Source organism: Ranitomeya imitator, chromosome 6, assembly GCF_032444005.1.
Source record: "Ranitomeya imitator isolate aRanImi1 chromosome 6, aRanImi1.pri, whole genome shotgun sequence".
Taxonomy (NCBI): domain Eukaryota; kingdom Metazoa; phylum Chordata; class Amphibia; order Anura; family Dendrobatidae; genus Ranitomeya; species Ranitomeya imitator.
In genome coordinates, this window is record NC_091287.1 from 471995817 (window position 1) to 472008906 (window position 13090).

The 13090-nt window shown below is 47.5% G+C and overlaps 1 protein-coding gene across 4 annotated transcripts in view; it reads right to left on the reverse strand.

Moving 5' to 3' along the window:
- SNX16 (sorting nexin 16) overlaps window positions 1-5604 on the reverse strand; it is a 63063-nt gene extending 57459 nt beyond the window's left edge. For 2 of the 4 annotated variants that reach the window (XR_011314115.1, XM_069731538.1), the window contains exons 1-2: window positions 5467-5604; window positions 3385-3820 (exon numbers count right to left, since the gene is read on the reverse strand). Coding sequence is in view for 2 of the 4 variants with exons in the window: in XM_069731538.1 (XP_069587639.1) it covers window positions 3385-3741 (357 nt within the window). In the remaining 2 variants the exon portion in view is untranslated. Of the gene's footprint in view, window positions 1-3384; window positions 3821-5405 lie in introns of all 4 variants that reach the window. The other 2 variants (XR_011314116.1, XM_069731539.1) reach the window with 1 other exon arrangement.
- Window positions 5605-13090: the final 7486 nt, after the last annotated feature.

The following is a 13090-nucleotide window of genomic DNA, read 5'->3' on the forward strand; positions in this document are numbered from 1 at the left end:
TACTGCTGAGGTCTGTGTACACGCAGTATATTACATACAGGAGGATGTGTGACCACAGAACATCTGAGGTTATTCATGATACCCAACGGGTACAATATCTGATGGTCATAATATATCATATGCCAGTCACATATTATCCTGTCTATAATAATAAGTGGCGTGGTCAGGTTCAGGCCACTCATTCAAGGGCACAATTCTGTACGGCCACATCTGCGGTCCTTCTACTGAGGCTTGTGCAAGTTGTGGATCAACGTAGCTAGTTCCACACAGAATAAACTCATTGGCTGGGAGAGAGGCCTGTGACAAACAGCGCTCCTGCTTTACACAGATGAGGAGCAAAAGTCCAAAATATGTGTCTGCAAATGAAGGTTCTGTTTCACAGTACATCCGGTCAAACTGTATAGCTCACTAAAATGAGAAGGGTGGCTCAGTGCTTAGCACTGGACGGTGGCTCAGTGCTTAGCACTGGACGGTGGCTCAGTGCTTAGCACTGGACGGTGGCTCAGTGCTTAGCACTGGACGGTGGCTCAGTGCTTAGCACTGGACGGTGGCTCAGTGCTTAGCACTGGACGGTGGCTCAGTGCTTAGCACTGGACGGTGGCTCAGTGCTTAGCACTGGACGGTGGCTCAGTGCTTAGCACTGGACGGTGGCTCAGTGCTTAGCACTGGACGGTGGCTCAGTGCTTAGCACTGGACGGTGGCTCAGTGCTTAGCACTGGACGGTGGCTCAGTGCTTAGCACTGGACGGTGGCTCAGTGCTTAGCACTGGACGGTGGCTCAGTGCTTAGCACTGGACGGTGGCTCAGTGCTTAGCACTGGACGGTGGCTTAGAACAATTTCTGCTATCAGCCCCTTGATTGAATGGAAATTTTGCATATTTGGCATTCTAAACTTCAAGAGCCCAGATCTGCAACACAATGGTTTTCATCAGCGCTTCAGCCCCACTTTAATGGAGTATACAGTTTTAAATTAAAAAAAATGTAGTGAAGGGCCCTATTTAAAGGGTTAATATTGACTGTAAAGGTACCGTCACATTAAGCGACGCTGCAGCGATATAGACAGCGATATAGACAACGATGCCGATCGCTGCAGCGTCGCTGTTTAGTCATTGTGTGGTCGCTGGAGAGCTGTCACACAGACAGCTCTCCAGCGACCAACGATGCCGAGGTCCCCGGGTAACCAGGGTAAACATCGGGTTACTAAGCGCAGGGCCGCGCTTAGTAACCCGATATTTACCCTGGTTACCATTGTAAATGTAAAAAAAAAAACAAACACTACATACTTACATTCCAGTGTCTGTCGCGTCCCTCGCCATCAGCTTCCCGCACTAACTGTGAGGGCCGGCCGTAAAGCAGAGCACAGCGGTGACGTCACTGCTGTGCTTTACGGCCGGCGCTCACAGTTAGTGCGGGAAGCTGATGGCGAGGGACGCGACAGACACTGGAATGTAAGTATGTAGTGTTTGTTTTTTTTTTACATTTACAATGGTAACCAGGGTAAATATCGGGTTACTAAGCGCGGCCCTGCGCTTAGTAACCCGATGTTTACCCTGGTTACCAGTGAAGACGTCGCTGGATCGGCATCACACACGCCGATTCAGCGATGTCTGCGGGAGATCCAGCGACGAAATAAGGTGCTGGCCTTCTAGCTCCAACCAGCGATGTCACAGCAGGATCCTGATCGCTGCTGCGTGTCAAACACAACGATATCGCTATCCAGGACGCTGCAACGTCACGGATCACTATCATTGTTAAGTTGTTCAGTGTGAAGGTACCTTAAAGAAGCACTCCCATCAATACTGGTATCCTCTTAACATATTGCAATCATCATATTATATAGCACTGTTTACTTACAATTGCTCATTTTGCTTTTCTACCCAGTTAATTCTTCTCTTTTCCATTAGGTTTATGACATCACATGATTAAAAACTGAGTAGCTGAATCCTTCTAAGCTCCATATAGAAACAGGAGGTCAATTTTCTCTGCACAAGTTATGAGTCATCACTGCAAAAATCCCTGGCAAGGGGGGGAATGAAGTAGCAGCTGGGTCAGGAGATGAGAGGGGAATGATAAATACAGGGACAAGAGACTTCCTTTTCTACATAGAGCAGAGAAAATAGAAGTATCAGTTGGGTATAAAGGCAAATGAGCAATTGTAAGTACACAGTGCTGTATAACATGATGATGGATAAAAACTTTGATGAGAGGGCTTCTCTACGGTGTGCCAATTCCTACAGGCGGCTCTAGAGTCCTTGTTCTTTTCCACAGTAATGAGGCTTTTTACTTCAGCTTGAACGTTCATACAGATTGGGTCACACTGAATAAAAGTGTCAGCACGACCCGTCCTGCATGAATGTGTACGCTGCGCTCATAATTCACACTGAGCGTAGGCAGACATGGCAATACAGAGTCGTGGACTGGATCGGCCCAGAGTCAAGTCACCTCCTCAAACCCTCCCGAGCTGTACGTCTCTCCCTTAGTGACGCTGAGTCGAACATTATTCCTGCCTTTTGGGGAGAATGGGTGTAAAAGTCAATTTACGATACTGATCAAAAATAAAATTATACAGAAGAGAAAAAAACAAATTATTCAAATGATCAAATGCATCGTCTAGCCCTGCCCTCACCAATATAAAACGAATGATGGCTACAGAGGAGACTGTGCATAACACTGTGCTTTCTGTGACCCAGAAATAGGATTGTACTCAATTATTCGGCAAACACAAAGACATCAGTCATGTCAGGTAGGTAGTACTTCCCTTAATAATACGGGAAATCCATTTTTCTTCCTCCCCAAATGCAGAAATCCTAATAAATGATAATATGATAAGACAGCCAGGCTATGACTTCTGCCTTTTACTATGATCATAAAGGGCTCCTGAAAGCTCCAAAAAACAATTGGAGAATTGGGGAAGGGTCATGAGGGAATACTCAAATAAGTGGCCCCCATGTAATACCTTCCCTAGAGCGACTGGCCCTCCGCTCTATTATGGCTATCTAGGTTTGGCCCGATTTGCACTTGTCAGATTCGCTGCTCAGTGGGGTGCATTAGTGTTACCTCGTTTAGAGAATTTAAGGGAGAAATACAGGTGAATTTTTTTCTGCTGTACCCTATGGACCAGCAAGTTGACAAAATGGTTAAAACAGGACAAATCCTGAAAGATCAGAGCACAAGGATCCACTGCTGACTCAGATGCTGTAATAAATTAGTTCTCTGCCTCAATAATGACCCATATTTGGAGAAAGGTCTTAGAATTTCCCCTACATCTTTAATCATACCCAATAGGTGCTCTTTATACCTAAAGTTTAGTTACCCTTTAAAACAAAAGGGGGGAAAATAAAAAAGGAGCATAGCGATGATAGTAGGTACCGTAGGATAAACTTACGGTAAACTTCGCCCGCTCCTCCATCACTTCATAGCCCAGGACGGTCGGTGTAGAAGGCCGATCTTCCAGCTCGGACGGGTTAGGCACATGTTCCTGCGGCGAGGGGCGCGAGCTGAACTCTACGGAGGAGTCAAATTTAGTTCTTACGAGGGGGCTGCTGCACACAGAGGACGTACAGCTCAGCTGGTCGGGGGCGCTGAGCTTCTTGCGGCTTCCAGGGTTGCCCTCTTCAGGTGGCTCTTTGGAGGAGGTTGAACTTGTCGAGGTGCTTCCAAGGGATGAGCTTCTTTGGCTTCTACTTGTGATGTTTCCCGACGTCAGGTTTCCTATTGGCACAGGAACATAAGGGGTCGCCATCTTCTCTGCCGCTGAACAGCACTGGCAAATAACGCCACCTACTTTAACCAACCATAATGCTCGGTCACAGAAGGGGCATCTGCAAAAAAAAAGAGGAAAAAAAAGAGAAAACTCAGAATGAAAATATTACAGTCTTGTCAGAAAGGACAGAAACAGAATAAATAGAAGAGACGTCTCCTGTACAAAGCCTGGTAGGAGAGGACAATCGGGGTATTATACTGACTCACGCTCACCTGACTGATGAGGATGCATGACTGCATAAAGTGCTGGAAGTGGACAGGAATATAGATACCACAATAAAGAGGCAACACAGGGGAAATCACAAGGGAAAAATGGCACAAAATATGGAAAGAAGCCTGCAGATTTCAGGCCGTGGCACGGATTCCAAGACAGGAAAAAACATGTAAGTCTCTAGCAATAGAAGGCCTCATTCAGACATCTGTTTGCCAATGTTTCACCAGTGTTTGGTCAGCGTGCCGGCTTCCACCATCAGTGACTCTCACATATTGATAAATAAATGACAAAGAGTCTTCTGACTTTTGCAGTGTTAATCACTGACAGCACACGGATTGTGCACCGACGCCATCCATCTGCTGTCGCTCATTTTGAAGGATCCATTGACGCTTTTCAGCACGATCTAAGTGATTCTCACATATTGATAAATAAATGACAAAGAGATATAAGTCCAGATATGGACTTTTCCATGATTTTCACACCAACACATGGTATGGAAAAACCACGGACTTGGTGCTGGATCACTGTTTGGGGCTTTACTGGAAGGCACAGTATTAGGTTACTCTGGTTGTCAGCTCTTTAATATAGGATTTTTTATATGATTCCCCTTTATTGCTAATGCCCCCAATTGTTCTCCCCACACCTCCCTGTACGAGGTTCAGCTCCGGTCCTGAAATGTCCTCCTCCCATGTGTGGCTCCAGCGGTCATGGGCCTACAACTGCCAGAACGAGCTGGGATTGTAGGTTACAACAGCTGGAGGTGATGATTACCTAATATGTGCCGTAGAGAGGAACACAGTGCACGAGGCACTGCTGGCGGAAACGCACCAGACTATAGAGGCGACCTCAGATCTACAGCAACCAGAGGAACACAAAAAGGATCAGGGGGCGTGGATCAGGGGGCGCGGATCAGGGGGCGACAGCCACCTGATACCACAACACCGATCCCCCGGGCTACGGCGTACAAATATCACCACCCGGCCGTGGGAATAAACAGCGCGCGGGGTATAGTGTACACACGGTACAAGAGTGGGAAGACTATATATATATATATATATATATATATATATATATATATATACACACACATACATACATACACAGATACATAGTCACAAAATGCAATGTGACTAATATATACACACATAGGTTATTGCACACATACTGTACATATAACATAAATCATCCAGGACACGTGTGTGTGTGTGTGTGTGTGTGTGTGTGTGTGTGTGTGTGTGTGTGTGTGTGTGTGTGTGTGTGTATATAGTGTATCCTGAGTGATACATACGTCCACAGCACACACACACACTAGTTGCTGTAGTTACACAGGGCGGCAGTGCAGCAGCAGCAGACACCCGGCGGCGGTGCAGGACGCGGCACCTGTGGAGCAGGACGAGTTTCCTCCCGGCCTCTGTGCGGCTGTTACTTACACCGTGACAGACGGAGGACGGGGGCTGACCCGCAGTAATGGCCCCCAGTGCCCGCACTCACCAGCAGCCTCCGGTCCGCACAGTCACCACACGGGACACACCGCACCGACACTAAGGACCTTTGTTGATGTCACGGTCATGTGACCAGTCACGTGCAAGGGAGGAGATGGCTGTGATTATAGGAGAGGAGGAATGGGAGCAGGAAGCGATGGTGGCTGTCACTGCTGGGAGGAGGCAGAGCTGCTGGACGGATGACGGTGTATGTGTGTGCACACGCCTATCTATCTTTATATATATATATATATATATATATATATATATATATATATATATATATATATATATATATATATATCTAGGCGTGTGCACACACATACACCGTCATCCGTCCAGCAGCCCTGCCTCCTCCCTATATATATATGTACACACCCCTATATATGTACACACCTCTGTATGTTTATACACACCTATATACAGCCCTTTATATGTACACACCTATATATACACACATACATATATATATACCCCTATATATGTACACACACCTATATATGTACACACACCTCCTGTACCACCTCATATATATGTACACCTCTCTCTCCACCTATATATGTATACACACCTCCCATTATATATATATATATATATATATATATATATATATATATATATATATATATATATATATAAATATATATATATGTATATGTGACGCCCAGGAGACCGGGATACCCAGCACCGGACCAATGGAGTCTGTCTCTTGAGGGGGATGTCACGGGTGGCTTGACCCGGTGCTGTGGCCTCAGGCAATGCACAGTGTAAGGGGTATCATGAGGGGACAGGCACTTACTTGATCAGCAGCAGGTTCTCCCAGCGGTGACGATCCCGATCCTGGATAGATGGCTATTGTCCAAATGAAAGACTGAGGCACTGAAACGTTTAACCAGTTTACTTTAACATAAAAGGATTTACAACCAGTCCTGTCACCGGAGTCTGTATGGGAACTCTGAGTTACTTTGACCCTGCCGGGGTCTTCGCCTCTTATTGTGCGCAATTTCTGTGTGGCCCTGCTGCTGTATGTGAACTGGCTGCCGGCCCAATCTGTCCCCTCCGGGTCCTGGTTCGACGGGCAACCCGAGTCCTTTTATCGGTTTACCCCCTCCGGGAGTACCGCTGAACTCTGTGTCTGTTGCTGCGTCCGGCCCTAGTGAAGCTGATATCACCTCACGTTTTTCCGGTTGCTGTATTATATATAATGAATACAGCCACGGATCCGGTATCCGTCTTTGCGCCTGTTCTGGGTAGTGATTAATGCTACCCGGTTCTCACAATGTCCTTTTTCTCTATCCCTCTTCTCCTCAGGCCGGTGATTTAGGCCTGGAAACAGTCACAGGGCTGTTAGAGATTCAATTGTATGACCTCTCACTTTCAGCTCCTTAGCCCAACTGCCATTTCTTCTCTCAGACCAGAATGGATCAAGGGGAGTCTCTGGAGCTCCCCCTTCTGGCCGGAGGTGATAGTGCAGTCTTGCTATTTTAGTATTTGTACTTACTGTCAGTAACTATTTTTGTGGCAAATACCCCTAGGGGTGCCACATTCCCCCTTAGTTAAGAACAGTACTCCGGGACTGTGGGACAATAACATTTTGAAATAACAATTAATATGTACAGAGTCTTAAAAATGAAAAGTTACAAAAACCACTCAAGGAAACAAAAATAGAGTTCTGTAAAAAAAGTCACTTCAAATAGCGTCCATTAATACAGTTCTATCCTTGAAGGTATTAGGAAAGGCACTGTACTTAGTGTCCAGGAATTTAGTTCCATTTTTCCAACGGAGTTATCAATATAAAGTCTAAAGAAAGTTCAAAAAGAGCAAAAAGCAAAGTTCAAAAAGCAGTCTTTCCGGAGCTTTGATTTAGTGCCTCCGGGCTGATAAAAAGTTCAAGAATATGCAATAAGTTCATACAGACAAGTCTCTGTAGGCACTGGGCTTAAACGTTGCAGACTGATAACAATGACTATACTACATTTTCTGTTTAACTATATACGGCATAACATATATACAATTCACATTATGAGCTTTATAGTTGGTAATCTGCATACCTGGCCGGTAATTGACCCTGGGTACTACGCTGTGATCTACGTAATAGCGGTGTCTCTTCATGTGGTGTACTACTGTCTACTGCGGATGTAGTATCTGCCCGCTCTGCTAAAGATAATTCCATGACTATGGAGTTGGCAAGTCCACCGTGAATGGGATTACTCTGACCAGGAATCTGTTCTTCCTGGCCTGGAACCTCCTGTAGTACGGGGTCAGCCTCTTCCTGTCTTGGGACTTCTGGTATTGGGTTCGGTGTTGGGTAAAAGGCCACCATGGGAATCACTACTGCACCATGGTATGTTAGTAGGGTTTTGGGAAAGTCTCCTATACAGGTGTGATACACTTCCTCTTCTTTTTCCTTTACTGGTTGAACCTGTATGGGTTGAATAACTTCTGGTTCTGGCTGGACAACGTCTGGCTCTTTCAATGCTTCCGGACACAATTTAAGATTGTCTCTTGACACTAGTACAGATGTTAAGCCTCCGTTTTTGCTAATGAGACACATTTTAGGATTATCCACTCTTGTTGGTAAAACTGTGTAGGGTACGGCTTCCCACTGATTGTCCAGTTTATTGGTTCGACGATTTCTCTTGAGCACTTGGTCACCCGGTCTTAATGGGGTCGCTAGAGCATTCTGGTTGAAAGTTCGCTCTTGTCTTTCTCTAGTTTGCTGAAGGCTTCTTTCCACACTCTCTTGCACTTGGCGATACTGCTTTTGCCGTATGATATCCCAATTGGAGTCTTGAACTTCTGCGTCTGGTTTCAGAATTCCCATTTCTAGATCGATTGGTAATTGGCCGGGTCTTGCACGCATAAGGTAAGCTGGGGTGCAGTTGGTGGAGCTCACCGGGACATGATTATACAGATCCACCAAGTCAGGCAATTTCTCTGGCCATTGATTCCTTTCTGTCTCAGGTAAAGTCTTTAGTAGGTCTATTACAATATGGTTCATCTTCTCGCATAAGCCGTTTGTTTGTGGATGATAGGCCGTCGTCCGGATCTTTTTGCAACCATACATATTACAGAATTCTCTGAAGATCTCTGATTCAAAGGCTGTACCTTGGTCGGTGAGAACCTGTTCCGGATATCCATGGGGTCTACAAAAGTACGTTTGGAACGCTTTGGCTGCTGTTTTTGCTGTCAGATCTTTTACGGGTACTACTACCAAGAAACGTGAATAATGGTCCACGATGGTCAAGGCATAGACATAGCCGGACCGGCTTGGTGTCAACTTCACGTGGTCCATGGCTACAAGTTCAAGTGGTTGTTTGGTGATTATGGGCTGCAGTGGTGCTCTTTGGTTCTTTTGATCGTTTCTTCTGAGGTTGCACGGGCCACAATTTCTGCACCACTGTTCGATTGATTTTCTCATCCCGACCCAATAAAATCTTTCTCTTAGAAGTACTTCTAACTTTTTCCAACCGAAGTGACCAGCACCATTATGGTAAGCTTCGAGGACCATCTTCACATCTTGTTTACGCACAATAATCTGCCAAACCAATTCATGTGTTTTCGGATTGGTGTATCTTCTACAGAGCTTCCCTTGATACAGGAACATTTTGCCTCTCTCTTTCCAGAGTTGATGCGTCTCTTCTGGGGCATCCTCATCGGGATATGCACTTTGCTCAGTCAACAGTTCCTTCACCAACTTCACAGCCGGATTGCTGTCTTGGGTGTCAGCCCATCTATGGTGTGCTAACGGATTAAAATTCACCTCTTGTTGTTTCTGATAGGTACTTGACTGATGATGTTTTGCCTTGGGACGATGGAAGGCTGGTTGTTCAATTTCTTCAAGCTCCCCCGTTTCCTCTTCTACATCTCTCAAGTGTGGCATCCGGGATAGGGCATCGGCATTTCCATTCTTGCGACCCAGAGGCGTAGCTAGAGCTTTTGCCGCCCGGGGCTGTTCCCGAGTTTGGCGCCCCCCCCACCTATCCCCCCCCCAGCTCAATACACACAAAGGTTACCAAAAATGGTTTTCCTGTTTTGTAGAACTTAAACTGGGCCTAATGGTGTCACCCCCACATGCCACACCTGTGACTTAATACCACCACACCATGACCAGGCCACATAGTGACCGAATAATACTACATACAAGGGACAAATACCACCGCACCATTTCCAGACCACATATTACCACCACATAGTGACTGAATACTACAATACTGATCAGTAATAAAAAAAAAACCACAATACTATCACCATAAGTGCCAGTATTCACAGGAGATCTGTACTTAGTATGCAGTGTCTGTGTAGAGGTAATACAGAGATCACTGGTGACATTATACACAGGACCTCTATATAGTATACAGTGTATAGTGTCAGTGTATAGGTAACACTGACTCACCAGTGACGTCTCTAGGTGAAGTCCTTCATCTTTCATCCAGCACAGACCGCCATCATTCCTTCCAGCCAGGACTCGTTTCTGCAGGAAATAACACAGTTATCTCGAGCTCCGCTTGCAGAACACATTACTTAATTTTTCACAACTTCTACATTACACCACATGAAGAAAAAAAGGTGATATAGTGTCTCTCTGCACAGTAACAGGACCGCCCCCCCATTTAAAACAGTATACTCAAAAAATAAAATAAATACATCACTGCAGTAACAATATCCCTTAATTATCCCCTATGGTAATAATATTCCCCACCCTGGCCCCGTTTATCTCATTCCTGGCTCCAGCCATATGTTGTCGTATCCTGCCCTCATGAGTATCCATTCTACCCCATATGATCTCCCCATCCTGCCCCACCAGCCTCCATCGTATCCGTCCTGCCCCATGATCCAATCCTGCCCCGTGTCTCCAATCATGCCCCGTATCTACATTCTGCCCATGCCTCAAGTCCTGCCCCCAGTGTGTCCAGCATATTACCCCCATGTTGTCCAGCAATCTGCCCCAGTGTGTCCAGCATATTACCCCCATGTTGTCCAGCAATCTGCCCCAGTGTGTCCAGCATATTACCCCCAGTGTGTCCAGCAATCTGCCCCAGTATGTCCAGCATATTACCCCCAGTGTGTCCAGCAATCTGCCCTCAGTGTGTCCAGCAATCTGCCCCAGTGTCCAGCCTTTCCCCAGTGTGTCCAGCAGTCTGCCCCAGTGTGTCCAGCATATTACCCCCAGTGTCCAGCATTGCCCCAGTGTGTCCAGTATATTACCCCCAGTGTGTCCAGCAATCTGCCCCAGTGTCCAGCATTGCCCCAGTGTGTCCAGAAGTCTGCCCCAGGGTCTCCAGCATTGCCTCAATGTGTCCAGAAATCTGCCCCAGGGTCTCCAGTATTGCCCCAGTGTGTCCAGCAATCTGCCCCAGGGTCTCCAGTATTGCCCCAGTGTGTCCAGCAATCTGCCCCATGGTCTCCTGTATTGCCCCAGTGTGTCCAGCATTCTGCCCCATGGTCTCCAGTATTGCCCCGGTGTGTCCAGCAATCTGCCCCATGGTCTCCAGTATTGCCCCAGTATGTCCAGAAGTCTGCCCCAGGGTCTCCAGCATTGCCTCAATGTGTCCTGAAATCTGCCCCATGGTCTCCAGTATTCAGTGTGTCCAGCATTCTGCCCCATAGTCTCCTGTACTGCCCCAGTGTGTCCAGCATTCTGCCCCATGGTCTCCAGTATTGCCCCAGTGTGTCCAGCATTCTGCCCCATGGTCTCCAGTATTGCCCCAGTGTGTCCAGCATTCTGCCCCATGGTCTCCTGTATTGCCCCAGTGTGTCCAGCAATCTGCCCCATAGTCTCCTGTATTGCCCCAGTGTGTCCAGCAATCTGCCCCATGGTCTCCTGTATTGCCCCAGTGTGTCCAGCAATCTGCCCCATGGTCTCCTGTATTGCCCCAGTGTGTCCAGCAATCTGCCCCATGGTCTCCTGTATTGCCCCAGTGTGTCCAGCAATCTGCCCCATGGTCTCCTGTATTGCCCCAGTGTGTCCAGCAATCTGCCCCATGGTCTCCTGTATTGCCCCAGTGTGTCCAGCATTCTGCCCCATGGTCTCCAGTACTGCCCCAGTGTGTCCAGCAATCTGCCCCATGGTCTCCAGCATTGCCCCAGCCCCAGACAGTCAGACATAAAGAAAAAAAAAAAAAAGTAAAATCCTCACCTCTCCCGTTCCCAGCGCAGGTCCGGTGCAGCCAGCGTCTCTCCGGCTCTGCGACGCTCAGGACAGAGAGGCAGAGCGGCGCGCACAGTAGTGACGTCATTGCGCCCTCTGCTCTGAGACGTCGCAGAGTCAGAGGACGCTGAAGCCGCAGGAACCAGGAGAGGTGAGTATTAGAGCGGGGCGCGGGGGCGGGGGCGGGACCCGGGGGTGGGGGGAGCTGGCCCTGGTCGTGGCGGCGGACGGCGCCGCCCGAAGATTTAAAGGGGCGTCTTTTTTTTTTTTTTTTTATCTTCTTCTCCTGCAGCGCCGCCCTGCCGCCCCCAGCATTGTGCCGCCCGGGGCGGACCGCCCCCCCCGCATCCCCCTTCCTACGCCACTGTTGCGACCTGCTCGATACTTGATTATGAAGTTGTAATTAGATAACCGGGCTATCCATCGCTGTTCTAACGCACCTAATTTGGCTGTGTCCAGGTGGGTCAACGGATTGTTGTCAGTATAGACAATAAATTCTGCAGCGGCCAGATAGTGTTTGAAACGCTCCGTCACAGCCCAAACTACTGCCAGTAGTTCCAATTTGAAGGAGCTGTAATTTTCTGAATTTCTTTCAGTAGGCCGGAGCTTTCTACTTGCAAAGGCGATGACTTTCTCCCGACCTTCTTGCTTTTGTGACAGCACCGCTCCTAGTCCCACATTACTGGCATCGGTGTAGAGGATGAAAGGTTGATGGTAATCTGGGTATGCCAGAACCTCTTCTCCAGTTAGTGCCTTCTTTAGTTGTTCAAAGGAGTCTTCCCTTTCGTCGTTCCACTGAAAAGGAGGGTTTCGGTTTGAAGGTTTCTTCGTCTGCCCTACCAAGGTGTCTTGCAAGGGTGCTGCCAACTTGGTAAATCCTTTTATAAATCTGCGATAGTAACCCACCAATCCCAGGAATTGTCTCACTTCTTTTGCGCTGGTAGGTCTTGGCCAATCCCTTATGGCGCTTATTTTCTCGGGATCTGGTGCTACTCCCTCCGAACTCACGATGTGTCCCAGGCAGGGCCGTATTTAGAGTTTCTGCTGCCCTAGGCACTTTTAGCGCTGCCTCCCCCTTTGGTGAGTATGACACTATCCGCAGTGACTTTGGCAATAATCGCTGATGTGAAAGTCGCCTTTTGCAGCAGATCTGGAAGTTTTTCCGCATCTGCCACGTAACGGATCACTTACGGCAACACTGCGTTCGGCCTCGTTCATTCCCTATGGGACTTGCGAACATGTGCGGCACTTGCGGTTTTCCCGCGATCCGGCAAATGTGGAACTTGCAGCAATAGAAAAAAAATGCTGCTAGCATTGGTTTTTTGTATCACCGCAAGTGCAAAACTGCAATTTCCGCACATGTCTGCAAGTAGCCATCACTACCTGTCCCTGCACCTTGCTAGCTTATCCCTCTCTGACCTAAAACTACACTATAAAGCTTTAGAAAAACAATTAACTGACATATTCCTACGATAATGAGGCT